The sequence below is a fragment of the Strix aluco genome, chromosome 2 (assembly GCF_031877795.1).
Source record: "Strix aluco isolate bStrAlu1 chromosome 2, bStrAlu1.hap1, whole genome shotgun sequence".
NCBI lineage: Eukaryota > Metazoa > Chordata > Aves > Strigiformes > Strigidae > Strix > Strix aluco.
Genome location: NC_133932.1, coordinates 21,127,271 through 21,145,029, shown reverse-complemented (window position 1 = coordinate 21,145,029; position 17,759 = coordinate 21,127,271). Strand labels below are relative to the sequence as shown.

The 17,759-nt window shown below is 40.2% G+C and overlaps 1 protein-coding gene across 1 annotated transcript; it reads left to right on the top strand.

Moving 5' to 3' along the window:
- The first annotated feature begins 5,224 nt into the window (after positions 1-5,224).
- Positions 5,225-17,444, top strand: CHMP2B (charged multivesicular body protein 2B). The gene is made up of 6 exons (XM_074813319.1): positions 5,225-5,372; positions 8,533-8,624; positions 11,520-11,714; positions 14,203-14,305; positions 15,334-15,440; positions 15,598-17,444. The coding sequence occupies exons 1-6, from the start codon at positions 5,339-5,341 to the stop codon at positions 15,709-15,711; spliced, it is 645 nt and encodes a 214-aa protein (XP_074669420.1). The 5' UTR covers positions 5,225-5,338; the 3' UTR covers positions 15,712-17,444.
- The last annotated feature ends 315 nt before the right edge of the window (positions 17,445-17,759 follow it).

The following is a 17,759-nucleotide window of genomic DNA, read 5'->3' as shown; positions in this document are numbered from 1 at the left end:
AGTTTGCAAAGCTCTCTAATTTATTTTCCATGGTTGGGAGGAATCTGCTGCTAAACTAAAAATACAGTTTTACCCCCCATTATCTCTGCACATAAAGAGTCACAGAGCTTCGGGCTAGAATTAACATGAGATAGGCTATTATGACTGTAAGAACATTTAGCAGTCCCTGTTGACTTTGTGGTTTGTAATAATAAATATCCTCCCCATAATCTCTCGCTCTTTTTTCTGAACCTGATGCCTTGAGGAGTTCTTGAAGCTTGTGATAAAATGCTAACGGTATTTACCTATTTTGTTGCCAGCCTGGATTTCCTTTTCTCCTTGAGCAAAGTCATTTAAAGATACGATATTTGCAAGCAAATGCTTTTAAAAGCATAACCCTTGATTTCATGAATGCCCTACAGAAATATGATGTCCTACTGTACTTGATTACTGATGCAAAACTAAATCAGCTTGTACAAAGTAATGGCACTATTTTAAAATGAAGTGTTGGCTCTTTCACCAAGGAAGAACCTTGCAATCAGATGTGAAGACTATAAAAGACGTAGTCTGCAACTCAAAAGTATCTTATCATCACCAATCAAGGTAATAATTAAAACCAGATTTCTGTAAGGAAGAGTTAGGCATTTAGAGGGTTTCACAAAGTACTGAACTTTATGCACATACTAAATGGAGCAAAGTATTTATTAAGATGCTGAGAGTGACTGAAACTAAGGTGTAATCTTGCATACCTAAGTATCTTACCTTGATATGCTATTTCCATGCAACAAAAAAAATCTTACTTATCTGTCTCTTACATATATCGAGGATGGTTGGGTTTGGGGTTTTTTGTGGTTCATTTTTTTTTTTTCCCAGAATTGTTCACAAATACATTCAGGAGTAAAAAATTAAGATGAAGACAACATCCTTTAAATGTTCTGAGTTCCTGTTACCAAAAGCTCTTCATCAAACTCTAACAGTAACATTTCACATTTAAGATACCACAGTTTTTCTTTAACTCGTTTTTGCCATTTTTTACTTACTCAGAAGTCTGTCAAGTGAATTCAGTGGATTATTGAGCAAAATATGCACATCACAAAGCCCCTCTCACATCAAAAGACAGTTTCAGTCTCCATAGATGTCACACAGTCCTCACAAGAACAAATTAAATCAAACCATGCTTCCACACCTAGATGTGTATTTCCCTCTATCGTGTACACCTTGTATGCTGTAAGGAATAGAAGAGTAGTAGTCTATTGGCAACTGATCCTTTTTAGACAGAGAAAGCAAGAAACAAGTTACATATAAGAACAATATACTCTCTCTGCTTCACATACACACACAGTTCAACTTAAAATGTGAACAGATGGGAAGCAAGACATTCAGGTATTTCAGATTCACCACATTCCTCAATATTTTCATAAATATAATTAAAAATATCCTTTTTGGGGAAAATGAAAATATTTAGAATTACAAACCATTTCCAAATACATAATCCACTGACCATTCCGTAGCTTACTGACCTGATTCCCATTGCAACCTCATTTATTTTAGCATTATTCTTACTTGACAACATTTCACTACTGACATTATTTGCAGACAGTTAAATAGTTTTCCCTTATAAAATCTATCTCATAATTTTACTCTCAGTGTTTCTAAGGGTTATTTCATACCTGTGTATTTGCTAGATGCGACTCCCCTGTTTCTCCTATGAAAGCTATTTTTCAGCTCTCATGCAAGGTGAGGGTGAGAAGTGCTGTATAAAACACTTTTTTATACTTGTACACATAAATAAGTGATTTCATTTTGAACAAAGCAGAGAAAATTAATTTCAGAACCACGGCACCAGAGGGAACCTCCAGCATCTTACAGATGCACCATTTTCACTGCTCTTCTCCACCTTCTTGAGCCTCTCCTCTAGGGCCTTCTTCAATTATTCCTATTGCTTCTAACTCCTTATTCTTCTTCAAAAATTTCCACGCACACCGTTTGTGATGGCCACCAATCCTTCCCTGACCCTTTCCACTTCATTTTCTTTCCAGTGTCTCACCTTTTGTGCCCATAGAGTGCACTGCCATCACCTCTCCACCCCAGAGAGCGCACTCCAATTTCCAAGTACCATTTACTAATGAATGCAATTAGAGATAACATCATGACACACACGCAGACTTCAGCAGAGCCATACATTCAAACACAGCCATCACATTCAGCCTGCGCCCCTGCAGATTCTTACTCAGGAAGGAAATTCAAGCGTTGAGTGGAACAGCAGCCTGAGCTTCTAGAGGGTCTGCAATTCTCTCCCTGTCTTTTCATTTCTGTCCCGCTCCTAACTCAGCCTACCTTCATACGACAAGGTATAAGGTGACGTAGCCTTTAGAGCATGATCTCACAAACTCTTACACATGTAAGTGCCATGTCATTTGATTTCAGTGGAGCTCCTCCAAGATAAAGTAAAGCGTTAGTGAGTCCCTGCAGGGTTTGGAAGATAGTGAGTTGCTGAGGCCTCAGACACTTCTCCTCATAACCTTATTTTACATGTCAAGCGCTGTGCATTTCAAATAACCATACATTTATACCAGTCTTTGATCATTTATCTCATTCAGGGTTCTGTAATTTTCAACATACTCACTTCATTCTTTACTACACATGGCCTCATTTAATTTCCTTGTATCTGCAGATGAGAAATTAAGACAGGCCCAGAATAGATCAGAGTACTCAATTTGGGTCATAATCCACAAAGCATCCCAAGACAGTCTGCCTTAGCTTGCCAGCGAAAGTTCACTGGCAATGTTCACCCTAGAAAGGGAGATAGGGAAGACTAATGACTTTCATTAGACCAGCTGATATAGCCAGAAAGCTTGGAAAGATTTAAAGCATAACCTTGAGAGTTTCTTCAAGACTCATATGCCTGAAAGCTCACCTCTCCTTTTTCTCCTGAGAGTGTATCAGAAAAGTATTTTTCCAAATCAGCCACTTTATCTACAACTCTAAAGAACAGTACCAGAAAGCTACGATTTGCAAGGGTCTCTTCATAGCAGCCATTTCATCTGAGTACCTAACCATGACTGAACCTAGTCCCCTGGTTTAAATTAACAATGTGCTTAAATACTCCAATGGACCAATACTAGAGTAGCTTATATGTTTCTTTAAAAACAAACACACACCACCTTTTTCAAAGTACAACTCTAGAATACAGACCAGTCTTCCCACTGTTAATCTGCTTTTATTATCCAAATTCACTTTTCATACTTTGATTTGAAGGTGGTCAATTTTAAATTAATACAGGATATCGTATCATCCTTCTGAACCAGTCTTTGTGTCCCACTATGCTTAGTATCCAACAAACAGAAAATACACAGTCCCTGCTTTTGTTTGCTACTGATACTTGCATACTGTCACTAAGGAAAGGTTATTTATTCCATCTGGTTGATTTTTAAAGTTTGTCTATAGCATAAAGGACTAAGATCCTCTCTTTACATTTTGGTTTGCAAATAGATCCTGAAACAGGGCATTGAGAGTCTAAAAGAAACACTGACATCTAAGCATTATTCTTTTAAAGGATAAATTCAAGGCCTACTCTTATCCTATCGCTACTACCAAAAAGATCCAAATCAACCATCCCAGCATTCAGGCTTAAGTAAGTCTTGGCAAGCAATAGCTCAGACATACTTTATTTATTGCAGTCATGAAGCCTGTTATGGACATCTTTGTTTACCTCAAGTAAACATTCATGAAGAAATGTTGTGGAAAAAAAATGCTTTTCTGTTCTCTCAGCTAATCAGCTCAATTTAAGAGTACCCCACAGTTAAGCTGCCCCACCTCTCTCTCAAGGAAAGTGGGGAACTGAATTTAAATTACAAGCTCTCTCCTCCCCTTCATCTGTGCATTTTCAAAGCCAGGATTTCAGTTTTGCTTACTAACTCATCTCTGACTGATCTGACCTAATAGACAATACAGACATACGGGAATAAACTCGTAGAGGGTATTTTATTTAACTTATCTCATAGTGAATTGCTAAACTTCCATAGTATCTACATCATCGCACATGATCTAGATTTCAGTCTAGCACCATCAGTGAAAAATAACTAAAAAGCCACATGAAAAACAATGAAAACTTGCTGTTTGCAATATAGCACTTTCAGGAAATCAAGAAATACTGACACCAAACACATAGTTTGTACCTTCCTATGTCCACATACATCTTTAGACTGCTATTATAATATTCTAATAGACTGTTTTTCCATGCAAGGTTATAAAAGTGTGGTTTATTTGGGTACTGCCACCATAAAACTACAATTCTTCCTCAGGTTAAATTTATGTCTAGCTATCAAAATGCGCTACTACATTCCAATCACTTATTTTTCCTTGTAAATTAACATAAACCCCCCAGCACTTTAAAGTGAAGGTGTATCTAGCTAGTATTCAAACCAATGGCTCTGTATTTCATACTATAGCTCCTTTATTTTCTAAGGTCCTGATGTGTACGTAGGTAATCGCCAATGATGAAACCACAGCTACATTATAAACTACCTGATTAAAAATTAAGGACTGTAATTAGACACTGAAAACCAAGAAAATTATTATTCCTTTTCCCACACTCCTACATCTTGCGCGCCGCAGGAGCCGTGATCCTCAGACAAAGGCTTGTCTCAGAAAATCAAGGTGTTACGAGTTCCCTAGGCACGGCAACGGCTCAGGACGAGGGTCCAAAGCTGGGGTGCTCCTCAACAAAAACCCCCAGCCCGCCAGCCCGCGGTGTCCTCGCAGCGGCTGCCGGAGCGCTGTGCTCAGCGTCAGCAACACGCGGTGCTGCAGCCCAGCGCTCCGCGCCGCGGGCAGACACCGACCCCACGCGGAACGTTGAGTTGCGACCTCAGCTCAAACCCCGGCAGCTGCCCACGCGGGAAGTTGCACGGGGAGAGGCGGCGAAGCCGAAGAGCGCTACACTGCTGGATTTAATTAATTTTTAATAATTAAATATACACGAAGAAAACCTAAACCGTGCGTGGAGCGGCAGGAAGCCACGGGCGGTCCGGCGCGGCCGTACACCACCACCCCCGGGGGGGGCTTCCCCGCGCCCCTCCGCCCCCGGGGGGACAGCGACCCCGCGGCCCCCTGCCACTGCAGCCCCGGCCGGCAGCGCCTCCCGGGCCCCGCACGCCCAGCGGCCGCCCCGGGATAGGCGGGGACAGCGCGGCCGCCCGGCCCGGCCCGGCCCGGCCCCGTCCCGCCCCTCGCCGGCGGGGAGGCGGAGCCGGGCGGGACTGCGCGGCCCGGCCGCTTCCTGGTCACCTGAGGAGGAGGCAGGAGCCCGCTGAGGCGGCGGAGGGGGGTCCCGGCGGCTCCGGGTCTGGCTGCAGCCATGGCCTCGCTCTTCAAGAAGAAGACTGTAGACGGTGAGCGGGGCCGCCGGCGCCCCGGGGAGGGTCCCGCCGCCCCTCTGGCAGCCCGGGGGCGGCTGCCGCCAGTCCTGGCGGGGTTCCGGGCGCGGAGCTGGCCCCGGCGCAGGCTCGGGCTCGGACGGGGGGAGCGAGAGCCCGGGGGTGGTGGCGGTGCCCGCGGGGCGGCCTCGGGCCCTGTGTCCCGGCGGAGCGGAAACTCGGAGGGAGAGGAGGAGGCCCCGGCCCGCCCGGGGTGACTCACCGACGGCGCTCGGGCCAGGCGGGGTGGCGGGGAGAGTCCCCGGGCCGGGCCAGACCCCTGCGACAGCGAGGCCGGGGGTTCCCGGGGCGTCGGGCCCTGTGGGGCGGCCGGGGCCAGGTGGGGGAGCCGGGCCCCGCTAATGCCGGTCTGCGGTGGGGGAGGAGGAGGAGGAATGTCTCTTGTTGTTAGCGAGGGAACAAAACAGGCCCGCGGGGAGTTGCTGGAGCCGAGAGCGAGCAGGGAGGCGAGCGGTGCCGGGCTGCGGGAGCGGGTTTCTGCGGCGGCCGAGGACGGCCGCGGGGAGCAGCGGGATCCGCCGCCGCCTGCGCCCTCAGCTCTGTACGCGGGTCTCGAAACGACTTGGTCTTGATGGTTTTGTGGCCATTCTGCCAACAGAACGCTTTAAAGTTACGCGGAAATAACCAAAGTAAAGCCAACAAAGGTCGCTTACCTGACAGCAGCCCTGGGGGCGGCGGTCAGCCCTCCGAGGCGGTGTGCCCCAGGCCGGCTGTGGGGCAGAGGCTGGCCGGGGGCAGGCGAGCCCCGGAGCTGGCTGGCTGGCATGTTGGGTGCCCTGTGCCAAATCCGGTGGGTCGTCCTTCGAAAAAGGCTCGCCAAAAATGACGCAGTGCATCCACCAATTGTGTGTCACCAAGGGAGAATACGTGTGATTCCTGCTCGGCTCTTTCCATGGTTGGTGCAACACCTGAGCGGGGAGGAAGGGCGAGATGGCGATGAGCTTCCATGGCCGAGGCGGGTTGAAGGGCCCAGGCAAGCCCTGCTGTGGGTGTCTCTGGTCCAACCTGTTTTAAGGAATGGAGGTGCTTCCTCCTTACTCTGGTGTGCGAGGCCACGGCGTGACACACGGGAGTGGCGATCGGCAAAAGGCTGTATCAGGAATACCCCGTCATCTGCGTCAGTTATCACAGAGAAACAAGAACAAAGTTCTCATCTTGGCTGTCACTTACAAAAAACAAACGAAATGGCCTGTAACTGCAGATAGCTGTTGGTTTTAGCTATTGCTATCCTTAATTTGAGCCACTATGTGAGAACAGAAACAACAGAAATAAGCATCGGACTTACCCTTATTGTCTCCTGACTTAAGTACAGTTCTTGTTCCTTATCGTCTTGAAGTTCCTACTTCTCAAGCTTTCTGCACTAAGAGATTATTTTTTTTAATAGTTATTGTAGTTAGAAAAGACAGTCTTGTATATAGCTATTAAGCTGTTTCTTTCATTTTTGCAAGTGCAGCTGTGCAAGTAATATACATTTGTCTACCTTCAAAATTACTTGCCTGTAGCATTGTTTTCAGAATAATTTTCACTGCTGCTTTGCTGGTGTGAAGAACACAGTGTTGTAATCCATGTCATCTTTCAGCTTTTTGTTATTGCCCGTTGAAAAGTCTACATCTCCTGAAGATGCTTTTTGTGTAGTTCTTGGAGGAATAGTAGCACTGTAAAAACAGGTCTCTTTTTCACAGAGTTTGTTTGGAATATGTATTTATTTGGCCAAACCCAATTGTTCGGAGTGGGTAGTGTATATGCCCTCTCTAAAATGCCACTGGAGGTTTAGGGTTTTTCTGATTCAAACCTATTAATGTTGAAATAATTTCAGCAATGGGTATTTTACAGCATTTCTGATTGTGGGAATGAAGAATGCAAATGCTTCTTTCTGTTTGTAGAAAAATTGTTGCAAGCCTTAAAAAATAAAAAGGTGACTGTGGTTTCTAGAATTTATCTAGACTTTATCCTTCATGCCTTTATTTATTAGTAACTCTGCCAGTTTGTATTGATTTTCACGTGCTTCAAACTTTCTAAGTACAACAGCAGTGCTCTGCCATGATGTTACTTCTGTGGATTAGATGAAAAAGCTCCGAAGTCACAAAGTTTATGTGACAGTCTGCTCCTTTTAAACTCCCAACCAAAGTTTATCTAAGGTCGTGTAGACAGATACATTAGGAGTAAATTAATTTCTTTCTAAAAGTACTAATGTCTTTCCTCTATAAAGGTCAGAGGATGCAGAGTGCCCTACCTTTGGTCAGGTGAATCACACCTAAGCACGTGCTATAAATTCTAACAAAAGTTAATTGCAACTAGCATGATTGATGCCTGTATTGTAAATAATACTTGCTTTAATAAATGGATGTTACTGGTAAATAATTTTTAAATAGTACAGTGGCAAAACTCCTATGAAGTTTCACCTGACAGATGGCTATGTCAGTTGTCAGGAAACAAATTTGCTATAAAGCCCTCCACTTTCATATCTTAATATTCTCAAGCATCTGCTAACTGAAAAAGTTCAAACACTGTTGCTTTATAGCCTGACTTGAAGTTGAGCTGCACAGATGTGGTACATTTGTGGAGGAGAGTAATCTCTGTCAAACCAGAATAAGAACAGAGAAGAGCAGGATCCAGAACTTGCATCTAGGAGTATCTTCCCTGTTTTAATGGACTTGGGAACTCCTTAACTGCTCTGAGATCTCATATATAAGGTTTCTTCAGCAGATCTACCTGTTGCAGTTAGGTCTGACTGGTGGAAAACCAGTGGGCTCACAGTGAATATGTTACTGTAGCTGAGTTAGGGCTGAAACTTGCAGAAAAGTGTGTGTACCTACCTTCTGCTGTGTGGTTAAGGCTCTTGCTATGGTTATGGTGCAAAGAAACATCTAGGTAAAATAGCCTTTTTGCTATGGCATATGGCTTATGCTGCTGAAACATAATCATATTGTATACATGAAATTGTATTTTGCTAATATTTCATACATTTGAAGTGCTGACAGTTCTTTGATAGCTGACAGTTCGTTCTGAACGAAGGGAGGCTGTCAAACATGCTGCATTTCTGCAGAGTGCTTAGCAGATAAGATGTTTACATAGTATTGAAAACTTTTCCCAGCTATAAATATTTTCTTTCCAGATATAATAAAGGAGCAAAATCGAGAGTTAAGAGGTACACAGAGGGCTATAACCAGAGATAGAGCAGCACTTGAAAAACAGGAAAAACAACTGGTAAGTAGAGCAGGGAACTTTATTTTACTCTTTAAAAACAAACACATACCTCCGGTGTAACAGAAAATTTGCAAAGTGCTAAAGATACAACTCAATGTATAATAATTAAACACTGAAAAAGTTGTCTTCCCCTTTTTGACTTTTCAGTTATTAAAAAATTTAGTATCTAAAAGTGATTCGCAATCTTTAACATAGGAAAAGCCTGAAACAATTTGTTTAGATTAAATAACTGCATTCGTTTTTCCCTTCCATTCTTAGCATTCTCTATCCTTCAGAAGGTTTTTTTCTAACAGGCTTATAAATCAGTGGTCTTGTGGTGGAAAAACTAAAAGTGTCACTGCTATCGTATGTTACCATGACTCTCCAGTGGGAGGGAGTACTTGGAAAAACCATAGGATATCATGAATACCCCATAGGGTTGTTACTTTCATTCATGTAGAACTTCCTCAAAACTAGGTAATAATAGTAAAACTATATGCCTAAATTAAGATCTATTTAAAAATTAGTGTGTGTGAGCTATCAAGTATTCAGTGAATGGATGCTGCACCTGTGTGGCAGTATAATTGGATAAATGGTTGTGACAGATGGTGGGGTTTGATGCATGAAGACATGCTCAGACTGTGGGAAAAGCTATGCAAATCCAGCCAGTGTTTCAGGAGCTACTAAAGTGTTGTTTCATGGCAGCAGGTCGCATGAATACCAAGAGCTGGGAATAATAAACTAAAAGAGGTCAGATAAATTGTTTCTGGAAGCCTTGAACGTATAAGATATAATACGTTACTCGTAGATAAGGTATTTTTCAGTATGAAATATTCTGATTCTGGAAATAACCTTAATTTTCATGAATACTCACGCTGAAGTTTTGATTACTTGCTACAGTAAATTATTTCAGAAATGTTGGATTTCTGAGGAGAAGACGAAAGGAGAAGTAAAATAAGTCTTTGAAAAAGTTAGAATTTGCTGTTAGGATGAGAGAATCAGTGGACAATAAATACTAGCTTTCAGAATCAGATCAGGTGAAAAAGGATCAAAGGCTTGTCAGTTAATCTCAGAACATTTTGTTATGTACTTTCTTCAGAAAGACTTTTTTCTTTATGAGGTACTGCTCTGAGAAAACCTAGTTATATAAATTCTATGTATAAAAATACCCTTAAAGTATGCAGACAGTTCTGTTTCAGTTCAGTAACCTCATATGTCTATATGAATTTGATTTTTTTTTTTTTTCCAGAAGAACATGACTGACTTTAATAAGCTTGCCCCAGACATCTCAAAACCCAATAATGTATTGCGGCACTTTACACAAATTCTTCTTAATTAAGAATAAAATCATCTATATATAGGGTTTGATTCCTGCAGCTGGATTATCTGCAGTGATTTCGCAGTGGTTGGTATAAGTTTGTATTGTGCTTTGAAAATTGGGTTATAAGTGCTACTTAGGTATTTCATCTCAGTGAGAATATCCCTATTTTCAAATGTTTGCTGTTAAAACTAGGGTGCAAACTGGTGTTTGCTAGTGTGAAAACTAATCCCTCCTATCCTTCACAATACTTGAAGTATGAAAAAAGGAGGTAATATTCTGGGCGTGCTATAGAAATTTTTTTTCTGTGGTCTCTGTGAGCTACTTACAAAGAGGACAGCTTTACATGTATTTCAGCCTCTAATGTTTGAAGAGTTTCATGCTCTTTATTTGCCAATCTGTACCTTCTTGGATTAAAATAGTACGTATGACACAGCCTTCTGGAAATTACAGATTTACAGAGATCTTGTGCCAGTGCCATATCTATAGTAAATTTAACCATGATCTTTCCTAGTAGTAAAACTAATGCGGTGAGTCGGTTTGCACTTGCCTTTAAACAGGACTGATTTGCATACATATCTTCTTATAAGTGCAGTTTTCTGGACTACCAGTGCATATAAAGTGAAGCAACTGTACTCCTGTAGCAAGTAGATTCTGTTGAAGAATCACAGGAGAAAGCTGGTCTTTAAAGGCTGCTTTTACTTAACAGTAAAAATCAAAATGTACAATTGGACATATACAAAGAATGGAGATACTACAGCCAGCCCTCCTTAAAAAGGCTTAAAATGGAAAAATTAGTTGAAAAGTTTACATTACCAAGTCACAAATCAGAAGGCATACTTCGAAAAATCCCAGCTGACAGGACTATTTGTGCCAAACTTTTTCCTGGTACTTCTGGGCTGGATAGTTTGCTCTTTCTCCTTAAATTGATAGATTGGGGTTTGGGGGTTTTTTGCAAGCCAGAAGCGTCCTTCTTAAGGTTTAAGCATATGTTGTTGTAGACAAATTATACCACTTTCATTATGTGCTAAGTCCAGCTAAATTATGTGGGCAAACAGCCTATAATTATTGGTCATCTAACTTTATCTACTTCTTTCCCCAAAGGTTATGAGATTCTCTCAAGGATGCAAAAGTGTTAAAAAGAACCTATGAATTCCCCATTTCTTCCATGAGTGGTGTGGCTTGATTGTCCATGAATGCAAGAAATCAAAGATTCATGACGCTAATAGTTGGCTGGCCATAATAATTTCTTCACTTCTGGGATTGGTTTTGGGTTTTGGGTTTTTTAAGTGTTACTCCCTATTCAGATATGGAATTGAATGTGGACATATAAGTGAATGTGATATTATGCAGAAGTTGAAGTCTTTTAGGGAACTCTGTGCTACCATACTATAATTCGGTTTCATTCTGTTTTTTCCTTCTGGTCAAATCATAACAGCATTGCATTTGTTTTACTAAATAACCTTGGTAGAAAAGCAAGGAAGACTATTTATATAACTTTAAATGTCTTTTAAAAAATCAAGAGGATAGTTAACTTTTGGAATTTGTTAGTGTTGAATGAAAATTCTGTGGAATTAATCTTATACCTTTTTTAACAGGAACTAGAAATAAAGAAAATGGCTAAGACTGGTAACAAAGAAGCCTGTAAAGTGCTAGCAAAACAACTTGTACAACTGCGGAAGCAGAAGAATCGAACATACGCTGTTAGCTCTAAAGTCACTTCTATGTCCACTCAAACAAAGGTCATGAACTCTCAGATGAAGATGGCAGGAGCTATGTCAACTACAGCAAAAGTAAGGCGTTACAAGACTTTCTTTTACATTAAAATGCAACACATGGTTGCAAAAGTTAAGTTGTGTTATTTTGTATAAGATAACTGAAGGGATAAAACTTAATGCTTAATACTCCAAATAGTGTTGAAGATACAGTAGGGACATGTAATTTTATTCACGTTATGAAATTTTTCTCTAGTCAGTCCAGCCAGTTAGCACCTAACTAAGCATATTTTCTTGGGCTACACATCTGTCAAATGTTTACATGATAAAAATAAACTCTAATGCCAGTGAAGAACTATTTTAGTACATCAGAAAACCCCAAACCATGCTGCTACAGTGTCTTGCCTGTATATCTTGTCACAAGCAATTTTTATTGGGGAAAAAGTAGGGCATGCTTCGTCTAGAAATCAAGGCAGTGTGTCACAGTAGCTTTATGGCTTTTGCAAAAAGTAGGTTATTGCTTTGGATCTTAAGTTCCTAAGGAAGTCTAATCATTCTCACTCTTCATGGTCTAAGGAAATAGTATTGCGTTAAGTTCTCTCACAAATCTCATCTCATGAGAGAGTCTGAAAAATCAGTTATCTGAGTTGGTTGTGAACTTTCCCCTGTTTCCCTGAATTGACAAATAGGAAGTTTGCTTTTGGCAAGTAGGATTGTTCAGCCTGAGGTGAACAGAATTCGCACGCATCATTGTAGACAAGTCCAAGTTAAATCCAGTTACGCACAGTAATGCAACGCAACTTAGTGTGGAAAGTAATTACTGCTAAGGCTTTGCTGTCAGATATCTTTTAGAAGCAATGTGTTGACAGATATCAGCTGTTCAGTGATACAGAGTTGTGGCTTGGTAGCAAACTTTCCATCCTCCATGGCTAACCCACAGAGCTGGGGGGGGCTTGTCTGACTACACAACTGATCAAATTAAACAGCTTGGTATTCTTACAACAGTGTTGCATGTGAACAAGTTGGTCTTGCTTTTTAATTATTACATGGTTGACTTGGTTTTATCTGAGAGATGTCTTGGATTGTATTTCTCAAAACTGGAGTGTCGCTAGACCAATTATGAAGGTTAAGTCAGTAGAAGAACAAAAAATATTAAAAAATAAATTAACCAGCATCCAGAAAAGTGGTGTTTTTTGAAATGCAGCAGGTACTTATATGGACTAGTTATTATTGGAGAGGAAGGTGTTACATTGTTTTGGTCACTTTTAAAGTGAGTATTTTGCTATATCAACATGGGAAGCCTAAAGAGAAGGATACAGTTGTTCATTTTGAAGAATATAAACTATTCTTACTGTCACACAACCATCAATGAAAAATACATGGAATCAGTTGCCTCAGCAAACAAGACAAATACGTGAATGCAAAGCTTTCAAAGTATTTTTTGTATACTTTTTAGCAACTGTGGAGCTAATTTGGGACATAGTAAAGTCCAGTTAATCGTTACCTGGTTTTTTTAATCGTGCATCTGACCCTTATTGTTTGAAGATATATAAACTCTGTATCAGTTCAGTGCACATATTTTTGATGTCCATCTATAGTTCTTGTAAAAGAATTCTAAAGAACCAACACCCTCTTAAGTCCAGGACAACTTTTTAACTTCAAATAATGTGACTATGAACACAGTCTTTGAAATTCAAGTAACATTAGAAGCATAGTATGTTATCATGACATAACCAAACTCAGACATGAAGGCTGAAGAGCTGCTATGAAGCCAGTAGTGCCTGTAGCAGCTTGATAGCATCCCTTTTAATTAACCAACTCTTATCTTCTTAAAGATGGTTAGACTTTATATTTGAATTGCTTGTACCTGTATTTAGGTTTTGACATCCCATGAGAGATACAGTAGCTTGCTGCTTAGGAAAGAAGAAATATTAAATACCAGTGCCTGCAAAGGCAGTGCTGCATACCTGTAGTAAAACAGGTGAAGTTTATTTCACTGTCACAGAAAGATTACCTATTACAAAGGTTCACCCTAAGCTAATGCATACTTCCTGAACACTTCAGTATTTGCTTTTCAGAGAAAAGTAATTTTTCCATTAAATTATAACATAAGTTGTTATAATTTATGTTACTTAATGGAAATCGTGATTTAATGCCCATCCTCTAGTGTTGGTTCAAGTAAATGTTCCTTACTGAATAGAAAACCTGCAGCCATTTACCTCTTTAAAGTGTATAGCCTGCCAATTAGGAAATATTATCCAAATCTTTTCATTTAGATCAGGCAGATTTTTCCTAATATAAGGCCAGGAGAAGGGTCGTGGTGCAAGAAAGATGCATACATTTAAAAGCATATCTATTAGGGTAGTAGATAGTGATATTTCTTACTAGGTGCAGACTGTACTATTGATCTGTGGTGTATCTACAGGTCTCATGGGATGTAAAGAGACAAGGAAAGTGAAATTTGGACTGCAGGTTTTTTACTAGAAAAGTCTTATTCCTTCTTAATGTATATATTGGTATCTACTAATGTCTCATTCTATGATTAATTTTTTTAAAATATTAATAGACGATGCAGGCAGTTAATAAGAAAATGGATCCACAAAAGACACTACAAACTATGCAGAATTTCCAGAAGGAAAACATGAAGATGGAAATGACTGAAGAAATGAGTAAGTTCTGCCAGCTGCAGCCCACAGTGCTCTTGGAAGGGTAGTCTAGAAATACTGATGCTTGACATTTTATTTCCACAATTAATGAGATTGACAGCAAAATCAAAGAGCAAACAAAACAATGCATGTCTGAGCAGGGAGGCTGAGCCTTAGGCTTTTTAGTAGCTCTAGATACTAAATCTAGAATCTGTTCCTTCCCATCTTCATGCAAAACACCCACCATACTTCTAGAAAGAATATACTGGAAGGGAAGGGGGTTTGAGACCAGTTCGAAACCTTGTTGGCATAACTGGTAGGGGGACTTGAAAAATTGCCCCTTCTGTAGCCCATAGTTCTGCATGTGCTTTTTCCTCTGGGACTGGACACTTAATTTAGCTATTATTGATAATCTCAGTTTTATATACATGGCGGTACGGGATGGTTTTGTCTCCTTTTTATTTCAAGCCACCAACTTCTTGGGGGGTGGCAAGTTTCTTCTTCCTGATTGCATCTGTTCACTGTCACCTAACTAATACCAAACTTCCTGGTGTCGCTAACACAGTGTCCTTCCTATCCCAATCCCTGCTGCTGTGTTGGCCATAGCAACTTGAAACAATATTGTTGAGCAAGATGTGAACACCTCAACTGAGCGAAACTGTATTGTTGCGATTTAGAGATTACTTGAGTAGTTAACGATTTTGCAACTTACTTGGAGGAGGAAGAGGAAAGGGATTTTTATGGAACTGTAGAAGGTGTTTTTAAGAAATGTTAAAATCTAGTAAGGGGGTAGATAGCGCAACTGAACTATTTGGTGAAACTAAACATTTTTATAAAAGCAGTCATGCCTTACTCTTGCTGCTCTAACTGTGCTCACAGGCTTTGCCAGGCAGAGGTAAGAAAGCCTCTCCAATATACAGGTGCTTTCTGTTGGTATCTTATACAGTGCTATTACTACTACATTCTGGGAGGGTAGAAAGATGGTACTAAGTTATTTTGGTAACCTTCTTGCTTAAGGCAGTGTGCATTTTTTTTTTTTTCTTTCTTCTAAGTTAATGATACTTTGGATGATATTTTTGATGCTTCTGATGAAGAGGAAGAAAGCCAAGATATTGTTAACCAAGTGCTTGATGAGATAGGAATTGAAATCTCCGGAAAGGTATGGATAGTTTTACTCAGTTCATGTGCTTCTTCCCCTTCATTCCCTTTTTAAAAATAGTTTATTCTAGCGGCCTTTATTTTACAGTCTTACTCTAGAAAAGTCAGCTTGTCATAACATGTATTATTTTGACTGAAGGAAACTTGTCTTCTTCTAGATGGCCAAAGCTCCATCAGCTGCCAGAGGCTTACCATCTGCATCAACATCAAAAGCTGCTACCATATCAGATGAAGAGATTGAACGACAGCTTAAAGCTTTGGGAGTTGATTAGCTTGATGGCAGTAAACAGTCTGCCTTCTAATTATTCAGCTGCAGACAGATATAAAAGTGCAAATACTCTTTCAGTGCAACTGCTGTCTAGGAAAACTCTGAAGCTTCAGAAATGACAACTTGAAGTTGGTACTGGAGGAAGGAGAAGGGGAGAATATTTTGAATCATTTACAGGGAGAAGTACTCTTGGTGTGTCCATTGCATGGAGTCTTTGTGAGCACTGGACCAACCAGGGATGTAGTTCTAATGATAAATTCACTTATACCTGATCTGAATTTGTCCTCTGAATTCAAAGTTTTCTTCTCTCTCAGTTCCTGGTCTATCTTTAAAATTAGCTGTTCTGTGGCTGGTGGTGATGCCTTCTAGGACAGCACCTATATAATATATATAATTTTTATAAAACCATTGCTATAGAAACATTCTTAGTCTGTCATCCTAGCACAAATGAAACTTCACCTTTGCTCTTAGTTGGAAAGTATTTTCTTTTGATGACAAATAGCCTTAAAAGTCTAGCAAATTTAGGCAGAAAGAAAAAACCATTTTATGTATTGCTTTCCTGTAGTAACTTTGAGTTGATTAAATAATGGCTGGTTATTCTTTTTACCAAAAGGGAAGGATACAGTCCTTGTGCAGTTAATTTTACTGGAAGAAGATTTAAATTTGTTAGTGAACTTTGTTGCATGAAAGGCACTGATTGGACTCTATTGTACTGTAACATAATTGGTTTCAACAGAATTGCCGTGCCTTTATGTATATAAATCTTGTATCTTTGTGATTTTTTTCAGAATGAGTCTTTGAAAGGTGAGTAATTAAGATGGTTTCACAAAAAACTTTGGTGGGACCTCTGTGTACACTTGATGGGACTCAGTGCTGAAGTTCAGAAATGCAACTTGTGCACTTGCTAAAAGGACACTTGCCGGAAACAACATTTGTAAATATTTTACAGTATTTCTTAATGGAAGATAACTGTGCATAATTGTATTGTTTACTAAGATGCAATTGATCACATTGATAAGCTAAATCTAAATTTTAGTTTTGAGAACAATTTTGGATGATACCTGATAATTACTTGTCTAAACACTATAATAAAAGTGTTCTGGTTCTGTGAAGGTTTTTCACTGGTCTCTGAACTGCACCAACATGATTCTAGCTCTAAGTGGGATGTGTTGGGATAATGAAATAAGAACTATTGATATTTTAAATAGATGACAAAGTCTGAGAATGCAGTTCCCAGTTATGACTCCCCAGATGGTGTGAAGTTCTCAGCCCTTACTCTGCTGGAGATTATTTGCCCCTCAGTTGTGCTGATGCAGTGGGGCTGTTCAATGAACAGAAACAACAAAATCATCTTGGCTTTAAAAAAAGGAAAGCAAAATACCTCCCAAGAGTGAAACCAGGATAACTGTGAGGGAACAAACTTCATAAAGAGACTTTGCTGCTAGAGAAAGTGTAGCAGGAAACCATAACCTCTATGAATCTACGGTTGTCGCACCATCTGCTTTTTAAAGATTGAAGTCAACAGAGAAGGAAAAAACATAGGTGAGCCTTCATCTGGTTTTTGGCCTAGAAATGCAGGTGTTGCTTCTCTTTGAAGGAAGTAGTGGACAAACTATGAATCTATGAGGTAGTGGGTTGGAATGTGTAAGTTTATATATTGCATGTATCCGATATGAGGTGAATTTTTTTTTACAAGTTATTTTGTAAAAATCTAATAAAAGGCTTTTTATTCCACAACGACTTTGTCCTCTGTAGGGTTAGTCTCTTAGTGGGCTTGCTTTGGACTCCTGTTAGCTCTGATAAATTTTCCTTTGACCTGAGCTATAAAGCAGCATAATATGTGTTGTAGTTGCTTGTGGGCCTTTGGCTTAAACTCAACATTCAGTAAAGACTTGATGAAGTTTTCATTCCCTTCTGCCTGTAAGTGGGTGCACAAGTACTCTTAGGCACTGAAGGAGAAGCCATAATGTGAAATTAGTTAGGTATAAAACGTTACTGATTGATTGTATTTTGCTTGAACACCAAGGCTTATGGCCTTTCTGAATTAAGTGT